Below are 21,668 nucleotides of genomic sequence, written 5' to 3'. Positions count from 1 at the left end.
CAATTCACCGGACATTTTAGCTGGTTTTCCTACTTAAATGATGCTCTTGCCCTATTCCCATATCCTACCCACCCTTTTATTTTTTTTTTATTTTATTTTTTTTTTTTTAAGGAAAAGATGTAGGAATAACGGTGATAATGATGAAGTTGATGTTAATGTTGATGATGAAGTTGATGTTGATACTGATCCCTTCCACAGTACTAAGCAACTTCAAAAGCGGTCTACTTTAAATTCCAAAACACCTAAGAACAACAGCTCAAAACTCGCCTTAGCTCAAAAATACGAAGAATTGTCATAGCACTGGCGTGTGATATTAGTGACAGACTGTGGGCCATGAATCACTCCGCCTGTGCTTAATGATAGGAGTTACGGCTGCGGGTTTAGATGCAGTGTCTGGGTGCAATGCAGGACACTAGATCATGGACCAGGGGATAGTAACTCATGGATAAGTTAGGTCTGGTTAGATTAGGTTTGGCTTATTTGCGGTACTACAGGTCACTCCATCTAGGCCAATGGTTAGTAACTCATGGCTATGTTAGGTTAGGTTAGTCTGGCTCGGTTTGGTTGTTAGGTTTGGTTTATTTAGATTACTGCAGGATACTACACCATGAGGCAGAGGGGGTAGTAACTCATGGATAAGTTATGTTGGCTAAGTTAGGTTTGGTTTGGTTAGAGTTAGGGTTGACTATTTAGGTTATTGCAGGATGATGAAGCGTGGACCAGAGGGTGGCAACCCATGGACAGGACAGGTTAGGTCAGATTAAGTTAGGCTTGCTTAGTTTATTGAAAGTCGCTAGATCATTAACCAGGGGCCACTGATTCACGGATAGGTTTGGCAAGGTTTAGATGGGTTTGTCTGTTTTGCTTATAATGATGTCACTTAAATACACCTGTGACTGTTCGTTGATCGTCTAGGGAGGTTTCACAACACAAACATTTGTCCATCAGTGGTGGGGTTTAACCTAGGGGGAAAAAAAAATCCATCTACCATCCACCCGTTCTTTGATTTCCCCATCAGGAGTTATGTGATATGGGTGAGGCTACTTAAACATGAAAGGCAAGAAAGTCCAGTCACTCGCCACTGTTTGGTATTACAAGAACAATAAATTCCAGGTTGGAACCCTCACGGGAGGCATCCGTTTGGAGCACCTTAACCCACTACACCATCAGACTTCTATTTTAATGATATGGTTACCACCCAACTTAGTATATAGTTTTCTTCATTACAAGGAACCTCTTGGTTTGTCACGCAGTGTAGGGTCAACGTATCGAGACGAAAAACATGAAAATACCGCCGCTTCGAGGCATGGGGACCCAAGACTGGACTGCCGTAGTTCAGAACATTTTGGACTACGAGATGGAACGAAGTTCATGGTTGCCTTTTACATGACGGAAAAAATTTCACTCACCTTCTAGGATTCGACCATGTGCATAGATGGCACGATTGTCGCGGACTGAATACTTAACCACTAGACCAGCAGGCGCGTTTTATGATGATGATGACATTTGTTACTATACTAGTTCCAAGCCCCAGGCGTGAAGAGAAATAAAGTGTCCAAACGCTATCATCACACTTACACGGCAGAAATCAGCTCCGACTGATCACTGTGGCAGCCATCTTGGTTATATGCAAATTAATGTCAGTCAAGCAATGTGTAACTTTTCCCAATTAACTTCCCATTCTCAAAAATGTCATTTACTGCTTTTAAACCACCTAAAGTTCTTAGTTAGATTTTTTATTTTTTTTTTTTAACTGAGAAAAAAAATTAGAATCATTAGAGCCTGGAGGGACATTTTGGTTTTATGCATTATAGGTACATTTCCCGGGGTAGATTTAAGTGCAATTTTTACATGTTGATATGCAAGTGCGACTGAAATACTGTGTAAAGAAGAAATTATATTGCAGTTTGTTCAAGGTCTATGTATACTTTGACTGGACTAGAAGAAAGCCCTGAAGGTGATGTTGTACAATCGATGGTTATTTTTATTTTGTCATTGAATGTGATGTACGTCAGTTTCTTGTAATTCTCTCTCTCTCTCTCTCTCTCTCTCTCTCTCTCGTCCGGCATCCCAACACAAAGGAAGTTCCCAGGGGAGGTATGTGATGAGAGTAAGGGCGCATCCCCAAAGAGGAAAGAGAGGAGGAGAGAGAGGAGGAAAGAGAGTGAAGAGAAGACATTGGCCACCTTACATCACAGTTTGTTGAAGATAAGCGAGAACGCAGTAGGAGTCACATATCACCAGAGAGAGAGAGAGAGAGAGAGAGAGAGAGAGAGAGAGGACCGTATTCAAGGTGACACAGGTCGCTTCGTAACGCCTTTTCCTTAGCCATTTATTTATTTTGCATACTACATTCCTAAGCATTCCCCCGCACCCTAATTATGTCGCACCAGTTTCGACAAAGTTTGCATCAGTAATACTGAGGTGTAATCTGCTGAATAAGTCGCTATGGAAAATGTGTTGCGAAATACCTAAAGCCACTTATAACACGACTCTAAGTGATCGACCAGACCAGCAGTGACCGCATATCCACCAATTACGGGAATGGTCACCTATCCTCTTTGAAGGCATTAGGAGTACCCAGTCATCCATAAGGTCCCGTCCACACCCAACCCTTGCTCGTGCGGGCGGGAGTGGGCGGGAGTTTTGAATCACGCGGGCGGGTGTGGGTGAGACGTATGGGTTTCAGTGATGCAGAGGTGCTGGTGAGGGGCGCCTTCTCGCAGGGGCTCTGATATAACCAATAGACTCAGTTGCTCGGTTATTAAAGCGTTCCTCAACTCCCTCTCTATTCCCCGAAAGGAGGATGGTGAATTACTGGAGGAGAGCAAGTTCAGCCTGTAGTCCACTGGGTTCACGTTCAGATGAGCCTGGGATTGCGCCAGGAAGCGTTCATTGAGGACGCAACTTAATATTGCAGTCTTCTCCACTCAGGAAAAATCATCTGAGAAACCGTCCCTTTTTTCCACCTCGAGTTGCATGACCAGAAGCTTATTTAGCTGCTAGAAACTTCTCGACTTCCTTCATCCCTATTTTTCATTATATTCCCGGACTTTCACAACGCAGTTCTTCATCCCTTTTCCCAAGATGATAAGAAGGAGAAAAAAATTGTATAAACTTTCCCGATTACCCCAGAACTTACCTCACCAGATCAAATAAACTCGAATCAAAGTCCGCGCTGGAACTTGCCTCATCCACCACAGTTCCCGTCACATCCCCGGGACTTCACACATTTCCCGCCCAGTTTCGCGCGCATTCTGGTCGTCATCTTTTATTACTTTTTTCCTATCATCTCTCTCTCTCTCTCTCTCTCTCTCTCTCTCTCTCTCTCTCTCTCTCTCTCTCTCTCTCACACACACACACACACACACCTTTGCCACCTTCTTTCCCACACATTCTGGTCAACTTTTATACCTTTTTTCTTATCACTTTTCTGTCTGCCTTTCTTCCTTTCCATCTTTTTTCTTCTTTCTTCCCTTCACACAATTCTCACCTTGTTTCCCGCGCTTTCTCCGTGTCATTTTTTATTAGTTATTTCTTTATTCCAACTTTCTTTACGCTTCTTTATGTCTCTCATTCTTTTTCTTTCATTCTTTCTCACACATTTTCACCAAGTTCCGCACTCATTCTGCTCATCATCTTTTATTAGCTTTCCCTATCTTATTGCTGTTTGTGCCTGCATGTCTGTCCTAATTTCTCTGTGTGTGTGTGTGTGTGTGTGTGTGTGTGTGTGTGTGTGTGTGTGTGTTTCTTCCTCTACTTGTTGTTCCTGAGGCTGGAAGTTTATTGTTTCAACTTTTTCTACACGTTCTTTCAGTCTGCCTTTTTCCTTCTCGTTTTGACAGTTCATTTTGCCTGTCCTTTCGTCCTTTCTTTGGTCTTTGGATGCCACTGTCGATTTTACTTTCTTTTTGACTATCTTTATCTCTGTACGTCTCTCTCTCTCTCTCTCTCTCTCTCTATCTAGCTATCTTTTCTTTACGGTTACATACTCTTCAATCTTGCTCTCTCTCCTTCCTTGCATGTTCTTCATTACAATCTCTCTCTCTCTCTCTCTCTCTCTCTCTCTCTCTCTCTCTCTCTCTCTCTCTCTCTCTCTCAGATTACATATAGTTCACTCCAATCTTGCTCTTTCGCCCTCTTGACGATTACACATTTTCTCCCCTCAGTCTTGTTCTCCAGACGATTTTACTCAGTTCAGGGGAGAAGTTGAATAAAAAATAATAATAATAATCCAACCTTCTTAAAATCCTTCTGGTGAGATTTAGTTTTCATTAACCCCTCCTCTCCCACGATGTATTTTTCATATTATTCTTGCTCTCTCCAGACGGTTTTATTCAGCTGACGATATGGTTTTCAGGCTAAGGGGGGTTGGATATAGCCTTCCTTTACCCCAAGACCTACGAAAATTCTCCCAAAGCTGAATAAAATCGTCTGAGAATTCTCCCAAGGCTGAATAATATCGTCTGAAAATTCTCCTACAGCTGAATAAAAGCATCGGAAAACTCTCCCGAAGCTGAACAAAATCATCTGCAAATCTGCGCTGAATAAAATCGTCTGAAATTCTCCCAAAGCTGAATTATATCGTCTGAAATTTCTCCCAAATGCTGAATAAAACCGTATGGAAAATCTCCCACAGCCGAATAAAATCGTCTGAAAAAATATCCCCAAAGCTTAATAAAATAGTCTGAAAATTCTCTCAAAACGTCTGAAATTTTTGTGTTGAATAAAATCGTCTGAAACTTCTCCCAAGGCTGAATAAATGTCTTTAAATTCTTCCAAAACTGAATAAAATCGTCCGAAAATTCTCCCAGAGCTGAATAAAATCGAAAATTCTCACAAATAGAAAATCGTCTGAAAATTCTCCCACAGCTGAATAAAATCGTCTGAAAATTCTCCTTGTGCTAATAAAATCGTCTGGAGGTGATGCTATAACTAAATCAATACAGCATGTCCCCGGATTGAAGGGGTTGACCTCTTTGCTACCTGAGTGCAGTACTAAGCTGCGCCAAATCGTCTGGTGGCAGCAAATGTGGGTTAAAAATGGCGTTCTCGAGCAGAAGGGGTTGGTGTTAGGCTATCTAATTAAGGGCTGTATTATGAGTGACACAGAAGTCTTCGAAACACCTCTTCGTTAGCGATTTATTTTGCATTTAAAAACTTAATATTTTCTTCAATACTATTTATATCGTTTTAATATCGACATAGTTTCCACCAGGACCGTACCAGAGGATACTGGGGTGTAATGTGCAGAAAAAATGGCACAGGAAGAGGTGTTACGAACTATCCAAAGCCGCATGCAATATGACCCTGAGTCCGATCGGTGGACGTGTAGGCTTTGTTTATGAACGCTGTGCAAAATTATTATTATTATTATTATTATTATTACTGGCAGCAGAAGTAGTTGTTATTGTTGGTGGTTTTGTATTTTATTTTTGTTGTTGTTGTTTGTTACTGTTATTGATGCTGCTGCTGTTTTTGTTCTTGATTTTGTTCCCCTTGTTGCTGTAGCCTACGTTCAACTGAATGTGATCTCGGTGGAATGTACGAGGCTGAAACTGTCCCTCTCCTGAAGTCCACCATCCCCTTTTCCGGGATCGGGTGGGAGCTGAGGGACATCTGTGTAACCTGTCAGTGGTGGATCTGGCTGGCTTATCGGTGCCACCACGTGAAGGATTCTCACTCCAGCACCAACCCTGAGCAAAGGCTGAGGGAAGCACCAAACACGGAGAAACAGAGGAGCTAAAGAGAGAGTGCTTCGCTTTGCTTCTACACACGGGACATACACACGTAAAAGTCTATTGCCAGATCTATTATTTGTATTTTAAGGGGCTCTGGGGACTTCGTAACACTTTTTCCTTGTCCTTTCATTCTGCATATGACACCCCAATATCCTCTTCATGTTGTTAATGCAATTTATGATGACATTAAAACAACATAAACAACACAGGAATGCCGAGATGTAATTTGCAGACTAAATCGCCACGGAAGACGTGCTACAAACTCCCGAAAACCACTTAGAATATGAACCTAAGTGGGGTGAGTGTACAGTGCAGCCTGGTACTAAGGAGGACCCTACGCGTGGTGGCACTGTGTACCCTTGGGTGGAGTGAGGTAGGTGTGGTGTCAACCCTAGAGTCAAAACTATTTCTCTGCACCTTGCCGCGGGAAGGGCCCTGGTCAGATCTTGGCGAGGTGTTGGCTACTACAAGGTGGCGCCGGTTCTCTGCACGCTGTATATACTGTACTGTACCTGTAGGACGGCCCCATAGAAGCAGTTGCTTACTTGTGGTCGATGGGTTAGTTCAGCAGGGCAGATGTGAGTTATGCAACAACAACCACAAAGGTAGTCTTTGGAAATCGAACTTACGCTTAGTACGTAACTCACACTTCATTAGCGTCCATAGCACTGTGTCTCTTGTATCATCTAATGCATATTTACCTCTTAGTCGTGTTCTTTTTGGCAGAGTGGTTGCATATTCGTTTCAAGCAAGGTTATAATTTTCCTGTATTGTGATACTATAAATTCTTCTCTTTGATATTTCTTATTGTAACTATGATACATATACTGTATAAAGAAAAAGTCAACTACCTGCCCCATATTACCTTCTTCGATATGTACAAATGGAAAGAAAAAGATGATGTGCAGAGAGCCGAGGCTAAGCAGCTGTAGTCCGGCACATTTAGGGAGAGATGACAAGCCTACTTCCCTTGGTGGCATTGCATGATCGATAAGCCACTGGTTACCTCTAGCGATTACATCCAATTCGCATACAAAGACAGACACTCGGACCTGCGCGCTCTAACCACTTGACCACCCAGCGCCCTGTAATTTATTTTAGCTTTTTTTTTTCTTTGTAACTCTTGTGTGTTTGTGTGCCTATGAGGTGAAGCCAGGGTCCCATGGACTTGAATGATGCGTGAATGAATGTGTGCCCATTTCATTGGGCATGTTGTTGTGTAGTTCTTCTAGTATTATTTTTTTATTTTCCTTGCCTTCTGGACCCAACCTCATCACACCGACGGATGGAAGAAAGCTGCCGCTGCCGCTGCTGCTACTGCTGCCGCCGCCGCCGCCGGTACTACTGCTGCTGCTGGTGATGACATAGATTTTTATTATACTTCTAGCTAGAGACACATCATAAAATGCTCTCAAGAAGGAGAAATGAGACACAGGCTACCGAAAAGTTGATAAAACATTGTTCGAAATATCCGGTGAAGTACATTGTATGGTTGGTGCATTGGGGGGGTCTAGGAGTGGGTGTGGGTGTGGGTGTTGCAGGTTGGCCTTCGTATTCTCTTGCACGGTCGGGTGGATCTTCGAGGCCAGGCGCGATAGGGTCCCGTCACCTGAAACGTTCTCCAGTTGCGTTGTGGCTTGGGATGTGTTGCAAGTGTTGTGTGGTAGGAACGTCGAATGTGGTGGTGGTGGCAGCCCGGGGGAGTGTGTGCGGGGTGCGTTGTTTGGTATGAAGGTGGTCTGGGGTGGTAAGATTGTCATGGTCTGGGGTAGCATGTTTGCCTGTGTGCTAGGGAAGGTCGTTTGTGGTGGGAGAATGGTCGTCTGAGGGGGTACGTAGGTGGTTTGTGGGGGCAAGATGACCGTGTGTGGGTGGGGCTCGTTGCGCTGGAGTGTCATGATCTGGGGGAGCGATGTCTTGCGCGGGAGGGTGGTGCAGTGTGGAAGGACAACACCCTGTGGGAGATTAAGCGTGCTGGAGAATCCCTCGGTGCGGGGGTGAGCAGTGGCGCCGTGTGGGGATGTGTGTTGGAAGTGGGAGAGTGCGTTAGGGTGCGAGGGAGGTGGAGCAAGTGACAGATTGCAGTGCCGTGGAAAAAGGTTTGTCAGGCTTCTCCTCCTGATGTGAGCAGTGATGGCTGGGGTCTTGGTGATAGGGGACCCAGCCTGAGACCCACTCTCCCCAAAAGGCTGAGGGGAAATCCTTAGCTGGGATATGTGATGGGGACTCGCCGGGGAATGCTGTGGGGAGGCTACACGCTGGGGGGCTGACGGGGAGGGAGACCTAAAACGAGCATTGGGAGGGAGAATTATGTTTGTCTGGGGAAGTGGGTGGTGCTGGGGAGAAAGGTGCTGGTGCTGAGGAGGTGGGTGGTGCTGGGGAGAGAGGTGCTGCTGCTGGGGTGCCGAGACTTGCTTCGGTGCTGGGTAATGCTGGGGTGAAAGGTGAGAATGGGATACCGAGACGTGCACAGGAGTGGGGTGATGCTGGGGAGGTATGTGCTGGTGAGGGGATGCTGACTGAATGGGGCGATGCTGAGGGGAGAGTTGCTGCTCGTGGGGTGCGGGGTGATGCTGGGGTGGAAGATGCATGGTTGAAGCTTCGTGTGTGTCTTCAGGCTGGGGTTCGCTCAATGTCACCAGCTGAACATCGCCCTCCTGGAATTCTGAACCTGGCTGAACCTGAACTTCGAACTGCTGTCCATCATTCACAACCACCAAAGTAGTTTCGTTCGGAGTCGAAGCAGTGTCGCCGCCCTCCAACTGAACCTCTATTTGGTGATCATTTTGCGAGGCAGGTCGAGGTTCAGTCATTGATTCGAGCTGCTTCAAGGGTTCGCATCGGAGAGATAACGGGGGCGAGTTGTTCCTTTTCAATGACCCTCCTCTCAATCCCAAACGAGATAGCTTCGACGGGGAGTGAACCTCAACTCTGGGCTTTACGATATCATCCACCTCGACTTCCAAGACATGAACGGGTCCGCCGCGACAGGAAGATGCCCTAGGTCTCATTCCCCTGCCGGAGGTACCACCTGGGGCGCTGCGAGTGGAGGACCTGCGGAGGAGCGGCGAGGAGCGCCTGGAGGACCTGTTGGAGCTGACCTGAGTAACCACAGCAGGACCCCGCGAGAAAGTGGCCAGCAGCTCTGTTAGGGGAGGGAGAGAAAGGAGCTCGGATCAGGGACTATTTATCTATCTATTTACCTATCTACCTACAGCCATACGTTTTCATTCCGCAAGGGGTGGCCAAAACGAATCACCCTTGTGTCGCCCTTTCCTCCTTCATCAGGCTGCCCTTTCTCCGTCTCATACTCCCCTCACTCATATGCCTCTCCACCCCATCCCTCCATCTCATCTCAAGAGACACAGACACATATTCTCGTCACCTTAGGAAAGACTTCATATTGGAGGGGTTATGATACTGTCTTCATCAACCTTCACATTACGATAAGTCTCCTAAGTTGAGTAAAGTCGTCCTGGTTTACGACTGAACAAAAAGGCTGAAATGAACGTAACATACAAGATTCAAATAAAAGAAGAATTACAGCAGGAAGGCTTGGAGGTGATAAGCACTTGTTTTATGCAGCAGGTAAACAAGCAGCGGGGGTTAGTAATGGTAGCATGGTGCTGTTATCAATCAAGCAGAGAGGAAGCAAATACGTTGAAAAATACCGAAAATACGAGACTCAGATCAAGAGAAACAAAAATTATAAAGAACCGAGGCAGCGGAAGTGAGTGATAGGAGCTTAGAGGTGAATCACAAAAAAGGGTTTAAATTAAGAAGAAAAGAATCCAAAATAGGAAACTCAAATAAAAAGAGAAAGGAATTAGGAACTGTGGGATTGATAAATTTGTGCATGTGAAGAGGCAGCGGGAATGGGGAATAAAGAGCTTACTGCTGCGGTGAATCAGGTAGTTCTAATTAAAAGAGTTGAAAAGAAAGAAAATTAAGGGTCTCAAATCAAAAGAGACAAGAATCAGGAAAGCTTGAGATTGATAATGGGCTGTTTTATGTTGCAAGAGAACAGACAGCAGGAATGAGTGACGGAAGAAGGTGGTGAAGAATGTAGCTATGAATCAATTGATAAGTAAAACAGAATAATACGAAGCTCAGAACATAAAGATAAAAAAAAGATTGTTTGAGACTGATAAGAAGTTGCTTTATACAGCAAGTGAATAAGTACAGGGACCGGGTGATCAATGACAGGCGGTGAAGCATGGAAACAGGAACCAATCAAGCTGGAAAGAACTGAAAAGACAAGAATCAAATCAAGAGAGACGAGAATTGGGAGAACTGATAAGCACGGGACTTGTTTTATGTTGCAAATAAATATGCAGGAGGCAAGGGTGATAGGAGCCTGGTGCTGTAGTGAATCATGCAAAACAGAATCAATAAAAACGCTGAAAAGAAAGAAACGTACGAGGTTCATATCAAAAGCTACGAGAATCAGGTTCATTTAAGACTGACGAGCGGTTGTTTTACGTTGCAAGTGAACAGGCAGCGGGAGTGAGTGACGCGCTTGGCAGAGAATCATGCAGTTTAGAACCAATTAGAAAGTCGAAAGGAACCGATAATACAAGACCCAAATCAAGAGACCGGACTTAGGAGCACTGATAAGCACTTGTTTTACGTTGCAAGTGAACAGGCAGCGGGAGAGGGTGATAGGAGGCTGGTGCTGTGGTGAATCATGCAGATAACGTGGAGTCGTTTGTAGCGGCCGCCTCTGCTCCCGCGCTGCTTTGTAAACCCTCACTCTAAACGAGGGAATTATGCAGTCTCGTTTCGCACTCCCGGCATTGCTCGGAGCTGCACCTCTATGTACAACCCACTTACACGTGTCAGGCAGGAACAAGCACAGTACGGAACTTCTATTAGGAACTCCGTATTTATCTGCTGATAGTCAGACGTTTTAATTTCGCAAGGGGTGGCCACAAATAAATCGCCTCCATGTTGTCATCCTGTTCTCCGCCATATGTGTGTCCTTCCTCCATTTAACATCACCCTCATTTCCAGGACAATCAATAATGAACGTGCAGATTTTACGAGTATTACCCTGATTGATGGGCAATTGGATGCATGAGCATTTTTCTTATTTCCGTATGCAGAAAAAAAAAAAAAAAAAAAGAAAACTTCCATAACAAGGATTCTGCAAATAAGAGGAAAAAATATGAAAAGTGACTTACAAAGATACTTAACAAGAAACCATGTTGTTAAATTATAAGGTCAACGAAAGTATACAGAAATCAAAGTTGCTTGAGGTTGTGCATCATCTCACAAGTAAAAGAATGACCTCGAGCTTCATCCGGATAGAAGTGCACATTATTCTTCTTTCTCAGTTTCGAATAATGTTTTGTATAGAACATAAAGAAGTTAGTTTCTTGGTAAGTGTTTCTACCATCCGTTGCCATCTCAGTGTCATGGCTGTTCACGGTTATTTAGAAATGAATGGTGCTGGAGAGGGACGCCTTATCGCGGTCGCGCCGATACAACCACTCAGCTCCTCTGCCCAGTTATACAAACGCCCCTCACCTCACCTCCGTATCCCCCGGAAGGATGCTCGTGGATTGCAGGAAGAGGGCAATTTCAGCCTGCAATCTGTCGGGTTCACGTTCAGATGAGCCTGGGGTTGCAATACTACTACTACTACTACTACTAGAAATGCATTACAGCTCGGTTTTGCAGACGTAATCAAAGGAATATCTGACGAATTCATGCAGATGTTAAATGATTTGATAATGTGTCGAATTATGTAACTGATGACTGTTTTCTTTTTCTGCCAGTGAGAGACGTGAAAAACCGTAAAAGGACGATAATCTGGGCCAACTTGAGATGAAAAACGCGAAATAAGATGCCAAAGGGCGATAATCTGGACCAGGTTAACGTAAAAAAAAAAAAAAAAAAAAGCGCAAAATAAGCCCCAAAAGGACATGAATCTGGGTCAAGTTATGGTAAATAAAACTGAAAACATGTAAAAGGCGAAAATTAGGGCCGCGTTAAGGTGAAAGAAGCGTGAAGAATAAGCTACAAAGGGACGATAATCTGGGCCAGGTTCAGGTGAAAGAATTGCACTACATTAAAGCTTGCCAACATTTATAAGGGCATGCGGGATGATCAACACAGCTACACTACACTAACATACTTCTTTACATAACTGCCATGATATTAGCAAACATACAAGAACACGGGATTCCTAAATTTGCGTGTGTATGTGGTTTGATCTTTGACCTTACAAAACCATTTAAAAGACATACATAAAGGGAAATGAAAAGGGTGTCTAGGGGAATTACACAAGGAACAGCTGTACCAAGTCTGAAGCGAAATGGTGGAGAAATACGGGAACTGAACGAAATTGTGGTGTTTGAAAGACAGGAAGATGAGGAAGAGAGAAACAGAGACAATATCGACTGTCATCAATTCATCACTGACCGACTGATGGGTGGCTGCTGGCATAGGAGTGGAAGAGCGCCCCTTGCTGCCTATCGATGAGCGAGTCCCTGGAGGCTGCGTTCTGGTGATGCTGGTGACTCTTTCCTGGTGACGGGGACAGGCCACGACGCGCACGACAGGTCACCACGCCCGCCACGACCACCGCCACGCCGACGACCACCCCCACGACCACCCCCGAGACGACCACGCTGACGGCCGTCCCCCTATCGCTTCCCGTGTCGTTGTCTACCGTGCCTATGGGTCGTGGGGTGTCCGTGGCCGGGAGTTCCTTGTCGCCCCCGTGGGTTACTGTGGGTTAGATTAGACTAAGTTAGACTGATCTGATAGGTTAGATAAGGATAGATACTACATATAACCAGTTTTAATTACTACGGGTTAGGTTGGGTTAGGTTAAGTTGGGTTGGGTATGGTTATATTGGGTTGGGTGACACTAAGTTAGGTTAGGTTGAATTTCGTTGGGTTAGACTGGGTTAGGTTAGGTAGTGAGGTTAGGCACGGTCAATTTCGGTTATGTAAGGTTCAGTAACGTTAGCTTAGTCTAGGTTGGGTTAGACAGAATTATATATGGTTAGGATAGGTTGGCTTATGTAAGTTTATATACGTTTAGATCAGGTTAGATTAAATTACATTAAAGTTGAGTTCTACACGAAACCACAGGAAACATCACACGATACCTCACAGTACAAAACACTAATTCGCACATCACATTAACTCACGCACGCACGCACGCACGCACACACACACACACACACACACACACACACACACACACACACACACACACACACACACACACACACACACACGGGGAACAAAATTCGTACCAGTGTGCAATTAACCTAAGTAGGCCTAACTGTATATGCAATTCTAAAAAAAGAATATACTAAGGTCTGTTTTTGGTTTCCAGGGTGCATTCCTGTAGTAGTGAGTAGTATACCTATGTAACTATGTATGCGTATATGTATGTGTATGTGTATTTATGTATGTATGTATGTATGTATTTCTGCTTTCGCCCCATCCTTAGCTGAGAAAATGGCCTGGATGATAAAGATAAATGAAGTCACTGTCTACGTGATATTGCATTTGTGTATATTTTATGTACCTGTTTATGCATAATGTATTTATGTATTAAGTGTTAGGAGAGGTGCGCCTTCACTTGGAGTACCGATATAAACTGCCGGCGTCGCTGCCTGGTTAAAGTTAAACAAACTTCCCTAAAAATCCTCATCTTCTGAAAGGAGGATGTTGGACTGCAGGAAGAAGGTAGTTTCAGCCTGCCATCCACTGGGTTCTCATCCAGATTAGGGGCCACAACAACAACAAAAACACTAATGTATGTATGTACCACTTATGTATTATGTTTGTAAGAGTGTACGAGCATGTATCAGAACGACCTGCTTGTGTACACCTTTTTGGATTTTTAAGACGACGACTCGGCATATACATAGAAGTGGTATTTTTCTGAACCTGAAGGGCAATTAATTCACGCCATCTTGACACTGGAGAAGGTGCTAGGCCAGGGAATGGTTGGGATTTGTTGATTATTTAATACCTTTCAGGGATATATAACAGGACTGGATCTGGATAGAAAGACAGATGGATGGACGAATGGATGGATGGATGAAGTGATGTGTAGATGGACGAATAGATGGATGGGATAATAAGTGAGTGGGTAGGATGGCGGATGGATGGATGGATGGAAGGTTAGATGAACGGATAGGTGGATGAAGGGATGTGTGGATGGATGAATGGACGAATGGGATGATAAATGAGTGGGTAGGATGGAGGATGGATGGATGGATGGATGGAAGGTTAGATGAATGGATGGATGGATGGGTGAAAGTTTACATAAATGGATAGATGGATGGATGGATGGATTAATGGGCTGGACACTGGATGGACTAGATGATAGGTGGGATGATAAACAGATGGGACTATTAGTGGATGGTTGGATGAGTGAATACAACGCGGATAGGATGGACAGGCAGAGTTACAACAAAATGAACTGATGAATAGACGGATGGAGTTACGACACGAAAAACGACCGTAACTTATTTCATGAATCTAGGCCGAAAAAAAAAAAATCTCTTTACCTTCTCATCTACGGCTCGTCTCAGCTTCCGCCTCCAGATGGTTTTAGCTGCGCCGTAATTGTAGATGTAAATAACTGTGTGTGTGTGTGTGTGTGTGTGTGTGTGTGTGTGAGAGAGAGAGAGAGAGAGAGAGAGAGATTACCCCCACTGCCCTATAGTAAACATAATTAGGCTTGTCTCTTACCCAAGGAAACTCTAGGCAAGAATCCAATATTTACTTTATTATCTTAACCTTCTCGTGTTGTCTTGTATTTTGTTCCACGTAAGGCCAGACGATTTTGTTCACGTGGAAGTAGGTCATAGGAGCCTCCTGTGTTCATACTATACTTCCCTTTGTTCATACTCTACTTCCCTGTGATCATATTATACTTCCCTGTGATCATACTATACTTCTTTCACCTTAACTTGGCCCAGATTTTCGTTCTATTGCGGCTTATTTCACGCATCTCAGTGGAAGAAAAAGATAATGCTACGGCTCCACATCTATTCCACAGCACTTATTCGTGACTGACTTCACATTCTATTGCTAATCTACTGTTACAGCTCATTATTCAAGGATGACGGATAGCAATTTTCGGCCAAGTTAGAGTAAAAGGAGTATAGCATGCAGTATTAACATTTCACAGTTAAATTTCATCATGCCATTCAGTTCAATTTGCATTTTGTTAATATATTATCACCGGGATGGTTAATAAAGGTGTTTGTAGGCCCGTGTTTACTACCTTTCCCTCCCAGCCGGGGATTCATTTAGGCTATCTAAGCTTACCCTTGTTCAAAGCTTTACCTTTCCCCTCCTCCCTCACACACATCCGCCCTTACCTAACACAGCCTTCCTTTTGCCTACTCCTACCCAGCTCCCTTTCCCATACTGTTCTTTGGTTTCTTTTCTCTTCCCCTTCGCCAGCCTCACCCATCCTTTCCTAACACAGCTTTCCTTTCCTTCCATCTCCAACCTCACCCATTCGACCTTAAATAGCTTTCCCTTTTCTTTTCACCATCCTCTGCCCCACTCTCCCCCCTTATCCCTAACAAAGTTTTTCCTTGCCCCCTCCCCCACCCTCACCCTAGCTCCCCAACACGGCTTTCCTCTTGCCCAACTCCCTCACTTCCTTCCCTTACAGTTCTTCTCTTCCCCATTTCCACCCTCATTATTTCAGCTTTCCTCTCCCCCACCCCCACTCTCACTAACACACTCTACCTCTCCTCATCCTACTCAATACACCCACCCTGACTTTCATTCTCCCTCACCACTCTCTTCAACACACCTGTCTCTCTCCCACCATCACTCTCTCTCTCTCTCTCTCTCTCTCCCCATACCGATCTCCTGAACACCATTTTCTCCCCACCTTCATCCTCTCTCCCAACCTCTCTCTCTCTCTCTCTCTCTCTCTCTCTCTCTCTCTCCACCTCATATTCATCCTTATCCTCCCTCATCCATCATCATCATCCTTACAGTCACCCTTCATCCCCCACCCTCACACTCACCCACCCTCACCCTGCCTCAACTTCACACTCACCCTTCGTCCCGCACTCTCACACTCACCCTCCCTCCCCCACCCTCACACTCAACCACCCTCACCCTACCTTAGCTTCACCTCTCTCCCACACACTCCCTCACACTTACCCTCCCCCTCCCCAATACTGGCTCACCCTCAACCTCCCTTTCTCCCCTTATCTCAACTTCAACCTCACACTTACCCTCCCCAAAACACTCTCCCTTTCTCCCCTTCCCTCACACCCTCCCTCACCTTTACACCCACCCTCCTCATCACCCTCCTCCCCCACTCTCTCCCACCCACTCCAATACCCTCCTCCCCCACCCCCCAACACAGCCACTCTCCTTGTAGCTAACGTAACTTTCCCTGCTTTTATATTTTTCCCCACCTTTTTTTTCCCACACGCAGCAAACTCTCCTCCAACTTCTTCTTGCAAGCGCTTTAATCTGCAACGTATAAGTCGGGGTTGTTTCCTTCTTCCGACGAGATATTTCAGGCCTCTTCCTCCTCTTTCCTCTCCTCCCGCCCCCTCCAGCACCAGTTCCACTCCCAGGCCCACTTAATCGTTCTTCCCCACCTCTCTCTCTCTCTCTCTCTCTCCCTCTCTCTCTCTCTACTTCCTTTCCTTCGTTCTCCTCTTGCTTCTTGCTCATTCCCATATTCTTCTGCCTCCTAAGTACTCTTATCTATACCGTATCTTTCTAGCCCTTCAGTTCTTCTTCGTCCCTCTCTCCCTTACCTTGCCACTTTGCTTCCTTTCTCCTACCTCCTCGTTCTCATACTCCCTCTCTCCCCCTCACCTCTGTCCTCTCTCCCTCCTCTTCCTTCCCATCGTTCCCACATACTTCTCTTAACCTCCCTCTTCCTTCACTTTGTTTCCATACCCCTTACCTTCTCTCCCTCTCATACCCTTCTCTTGACTCCCCTTCTCCTCATTCCCTCCTTGTCTCCCCCCTCCTGCCTCCTAGTTTTCCATTCTTGCCTACCCCTCCCCCTCTCTCCATCCTCTGCTTCTCTACTTCATATCCCTTTCCTCTGCCTCCTTCTCCCCAACTTCTTTTGTTCTCTCCCCTTTCCATAACCACCTCTTCTCTCTACATACTCTCTCACTGTCCTTCACCCCCTCTCTTCTCCTTTCCTATATTCATCTCTCCTCTTCTCATCCCTTTCCACTCCTTTCCTCTCCTGTCCAGTTCTCCATTCTCTTCTCCTCTCCTTTCCCCTCCTCTCCTCTCTCCTACTACCCTCTCCTCTCCCCATTCCTCTTCTCTTTTCTATTCTTCTCTCCTTTCCTCTTGTCTCCTCGCCCCCCCTCCTTCATCTTTGACTTTCTTCACATCGCTCCCTTGATTCCCCCCTTCCACGGTTCAGTCATAGCCTCTGTACCCTCCCCTTCCTTTCCCTTCCTCCCTTCCCTTCCCTGCCCTGTCCTTCCCCCATCCCTTCTCCCTCTTCAGCGCCTTTCCTTTCCTTTCCTTTCCCTTCCCTTCCCTTCCTTTCCCTTCCCTTTCCTTTCCTTTCCTTTCCCTCCCTTCCCTTTGCCCTACCGCCCTCCCTCCCTCGACAATGTACACGAAAGATTAGGTAGACGAAAAGTTTGGAGGGGAGAGAGAGAGAGAGAGAGAGAGAGAGAGAGAGAGAGAGAGAGAGAGAGAGACAGACAGACAGACAGACAGACAGAGACAGAGAGAGAGAGATGGAGAAAGACGGGAGAGAGGGGGATAGGAAAAAAAGGGAAAATGGAAATGTTCTCTCTCTCTCTCTCTCTCTCTCTCCTTAGTGCCGGGGGATTTGCAACTATTTTTCTCTCCCTTTTCACGTCGCTCCATCTTTCTTATTGTCTTCCACGCATTGTTTTCGTCGGCGATTTGTGTGTCTACGAGGAAGAAAAATTGAGGAAAGGACTGCTACTGTTGCCCGGGGCCTTGTGGATTTGTGGGGGTTTTCCTTGGCTCGTTTGCTTGTGATATTTCTCTCTCTCTCTCTCTCTCTCTCTCTCTCTCTCTCTCTCTCTCTCTCTCTCTCTCTCTCTCTCTCTCTCTCTCTGCCTTTGTCGGCCTTTGTCTCTCTCGCCCCATCTCTTTGTCAGTCTGTCTGCCTATCTATCTATCTATCTATCTACCTATGAATGTATGTATGTATGTCTGTATGTACGTACGGTACATAAGTGTATATACATATATATGCATCTATGTATGCATGTATATCTATCTATTTATCTAATATCCATGTATCTATATTCATCCATTTGTCTATCTATCTGAGTCTTTCGTTGTCAGTTTCTTTTTCTCCTCCTGTGTCTGTCTGCCTGTCTGTCTGTCTGTCAGTCTCTGTCTCTCTCTCTCTCTGACATCATATTCTCAAACTTTTGTAATTTAGGAAATGTAGTCTTCTATTAATATTAAGGTCTGACCACTTAGATTCGTGAAGTTTCTGTTCTATGTATTTAAATCTCTCTCTCTCTCTCTCTCTCTCTCTCTCTCTCTCTCTCTCTCTCTCTCTCTCTCTCTCTTCACCGGAGAATTTGTGTCGCCCTTCCCCTACTCGTCCATCCTCTGTTCTTCCTCTCACTCCCTCTTCCTTCCCAGTGCTCACGGCTAATTTGCATCTCAATACGTATTTACTGCCAGAGTCACGTCGTACCCTGCTTAATCAGTGGGATCTCGACCTGGCTTAGTACCTGGGCAAACAGAATCCCGGGAGAATGGGATCGGGGAGGTGACGGAAGAGAATTTCGAGGGACAGCTGCCGAATGAGGTTTGGGGGTGAGAATTTGGAACTGGAAAGGGTGTTTGAATCTATTGTCACTGTTGGATTTGGTGGATGTGTGGGGTATTTCAGAGAGGCATGGAATTTAACAGGAATATGGGATCAAGGAGGTGATGGAAGAGAGTTTGGAGGGACATGCCAAATGAGGTGTGAGGATGATAATTCGGAATTGGGAAAGGCATTTGAATCCGAGGTGGAATTTGGATTCAAGTAAGATAGGGGGTGTGAGGAATTATTTTTGGATTCAAGGAAGATGCAGGTTTGGTTCTAAGTTTAAATTTGGATTTAAGAAATGTGTGGGGTCCCAGTAATCAAGAGGTTTCGAGAAGGATATACACCTTGAAGTTTGGGTGTTCAAGGAGGGATGAAATTTTAGGATTCAGAAATATCTAATCTTCAAATCACAGGAGAATGGGATTAGGGAGGTGAAGGAAGAGAATCTGGAGGAAGAAAATGACGTGTAAGAGAGAGAGAACTTGGAATCTGGGCAGTTATTTGAATCCAAGCTTGTTTGTAGCTTCAGGTATGATTATGAGGTCTGAAAACTTAATACTGGATTGAAAAAGTGTTGGGTATAAGGTTAATTTTGGATTCAAGATAGATGAGGTCTGAGGGCTTAATTTTGGATTCAAGAAAAATACTGGCTATGAGGTTAGTTTTGTATTGAAGAACAAAGGATAATTTTAGGACTTAAATGGGCTGCAATTTCGAAGCAGAGAAAAATGGGATCCAACTTCTTTGACAGAGATAATGGCGGACGGAAAAACATCCAGACATTTCCCAGACTCCAACACACACCAGTAGCTTTTAACATCCAACTCTCTGTCTCATTTCTACAGATAGGTGGCAGCAGACAGTGATAAAATGGCCCTGGAATCGAACCCGTGGCCAATAAGTTGCTGGTGGATCCGAGTTAACAGTTTCGCCTTTTATACCCCAGCGCTGGTGACTCCTGGGTTGTCTGCCTGTGTTGCCGTGAGTACGTACGTGGGATCAAAGCCTTTACACCGAGCCTTTGACGTAGGATTAGCCCAGGCTGAATGCGTTGCTCCCGTCCTCTATACTTTTTCTATACTTATTCCTTTTTTTTTTTTTTTTTTTTTTTTTTTCCCCCAACGTATGGTTTTGCTGGGTGTTACAGATTTTTGGTGGCTTTGATATAATGCAATGTTATGTATTCGCTTTTTCTTTAAAGTATTGCTTTGAGGTTATTGCACAGTTAATTAAAGGGTTTTTGTGTCTGTGTATTGTTTTGTTTTTAAAGGATTATTCTGATGGGGTATTATTGTACAACACACACACACACACACACACACACGATATTATTTTGTGCTGGCTGAATCGGCACCCCTCCAGACGATTGTATTCAGCACAGGAAAAATTTAGGGGTAGGGGGGTTTACAATTTCCCTTCACCATTAACTGTCTATCCATCTGTATCCGTTCAATCCCTGAGTTTATCCAAGCAAGCCAATGTTATACTACATCTATGTTAACCTGGCCTAAAACTGTTATCCTTCCGTCTTGAATGCTCTGCTGTAACAAGAAATTAACACTATAATATGATCCTAGTCACGAAGAAGCGCCGTCGAAAGGATGTGGAGAGCCAGTGTATTAATTTCTTCGGCCACTGTACTATGTGAAATAAACCTGTAAAAGTACGCAAATTAAGCCAAGTCAAAGTGAATGAACTATAGCAAAATGGATGAAATATATTAAGCTGACTAAGCCCTCTTCTTCACGCACTTCGCAACATTGATTCCTTTTATTAACCCCTACGTATTCCGGACGTAAATCTTCGCCAAGTTAAAAGTGAAAGGATTATAGTGGTACAGTAATCAATTTCATGCTTCTATCCAGGGTTATTATAGGAAGGGATGACTGGGACGTGAGGAGAGGCGTGTGGTTGAACGGGGCTTGAGGGAGAGAGTGTAAAATGTTGCAGTCCCCTCCCTCTCCCTCTCTCTCTCTCTCTCTCACACACACACACACACACACACACACACACACACACACACACACACCAAAAGACTGATATTCTTTGCCGGCCACTAATTTAGTCTCTTTCATAGCTCTCCACCCTCCTCCTCCTCCTCCTCCTCCTCCTGCTCCCTCTCTCACCTTCTCATCTTTCCTTTACAGCTTAGTCCCCCCCCTCCCTCCTCTTTCTTCCTTTATTCTCTCCTCCTCTCTCTTCCACCTCCTTCCTTGTACACCTCGTCTCCTCCTCGTCTTCCTTTTCTTCCCTTTCAAACTTTCCTCTTACCTCTCCCCTCCCCTCCCCCACTCAGCTCCCCACTTTCTGATCTCCTGATTTCCTTCTGATCTCCTCCCTCTCAACTTTCCCCTCAAGCCCTTTCTCCTTCTGATCTTTTTCTTTCTTTCCTGTCTTCCTCTATGCATCTATTTTACCTTCCAACTCCTCCTTTCCTTCACTTCATCTTTCCTCTACACTTCTCCTCGTCTTTCTTCTTTCTTCTTCCCTCCCTTTCAGTCTGTATTTCTTCTTTCAACACCTGTCGTTCTCAGTCTTTTCTTTATACTCGTCACCATCCTCGTCACCCACCCTTCCCCTTCCCATCCTTCCCTACTTCACCCTATCCCTCCCCATCCCCTCCTAACCTCACCCCATCCCTTCCCCTCGTAACCCCACCCCACCCCTTTTCGAACTATACACTTTTTAACTTGGCTAAAAAATTGCCATCGCCCCATTTTCAGTAGCCTACCAAGTTGTAGAATATGAGGCTAGTCACGAAGAAGTGCTATGGAAAGGATGTAGTGCCGTGGTATTGTAGATTTAGGCCCTTGAGGTGCGTGAAATAAGCGGCGAATGGACGAAAATTTGAGCCAAGTTAGGGTAAAAGAACTATAGAAGGGGTTAGACAGCTTTCACTGACTCCTACGCTATAAAAACCTACCCGAAGATGAATGAAATCGTCTGGAGGTGGCAAGAACAAGCCAGGGGAATACGCCGCCTGATTAACGCCTTCGTGTGGTGGCACCGATATAGCAGGGTGGTGGGACTGCCCGGTTATACACACGTCCCTCCACTCCCTCCCTATCCCCAGAAAGAAGGATGGTGGACTGCAGGAGTGGGACAACAGCCTACAGTCCACTGGGTTC

General features: G+C 45.1%; 1 protein-coding gene across 1 annotated transcript in view; it reads right to left on the bottom strand.

The window, feature by feature from the left end:
* Positions 1 to 7,177: 7,177 nt before the first annotated feature.
* The window catches only part of LOC145396451 (uncharacterized), a 487,788-nt gene continuing 473,297 nt past the window's right edge, over positions 7,178 to 21,668 (bottom strand). Inside the window, exons 15-16 of the mRNA XM_080269826.1 lie at positions 12,168 to 12,476; positions 7,178 to 8,886 (exon numbers count right to left, since the gene is read on the bottom strand). Of these exons, the coding sequence (XP_080125952.1) occupies positions 7,178 to 8,886; positions 12,168 to 12,476 (2,018 nt within the window). The remainder of the gene's footprint in view (positions 8,887 to 12,167; positions 12,477 to 21,668) is intronic.

This window comes from Coenobita brevimanus, chromosome 38 (assembly GCF_032717465.1).
Source record: "Coenobita brevimanus isolate Jiangsu-jjx chromosome 38, ASM3271746v2, whole genome shotgun sequence".
In the NCBI taxonomy this organism is placed as follows: domain Eukaryota; kingdom Metazoa; phylum Arthropoda; class Malacostraca; order Decapoda; family Coenobitidae; genus Coenobita; species Coenobita brevimanus.
The sequence above is the reverse complement of the archived record's forward strand: the minus strand, read 5'-3'. Positions and strand labels throughout refer to the sequence as shown.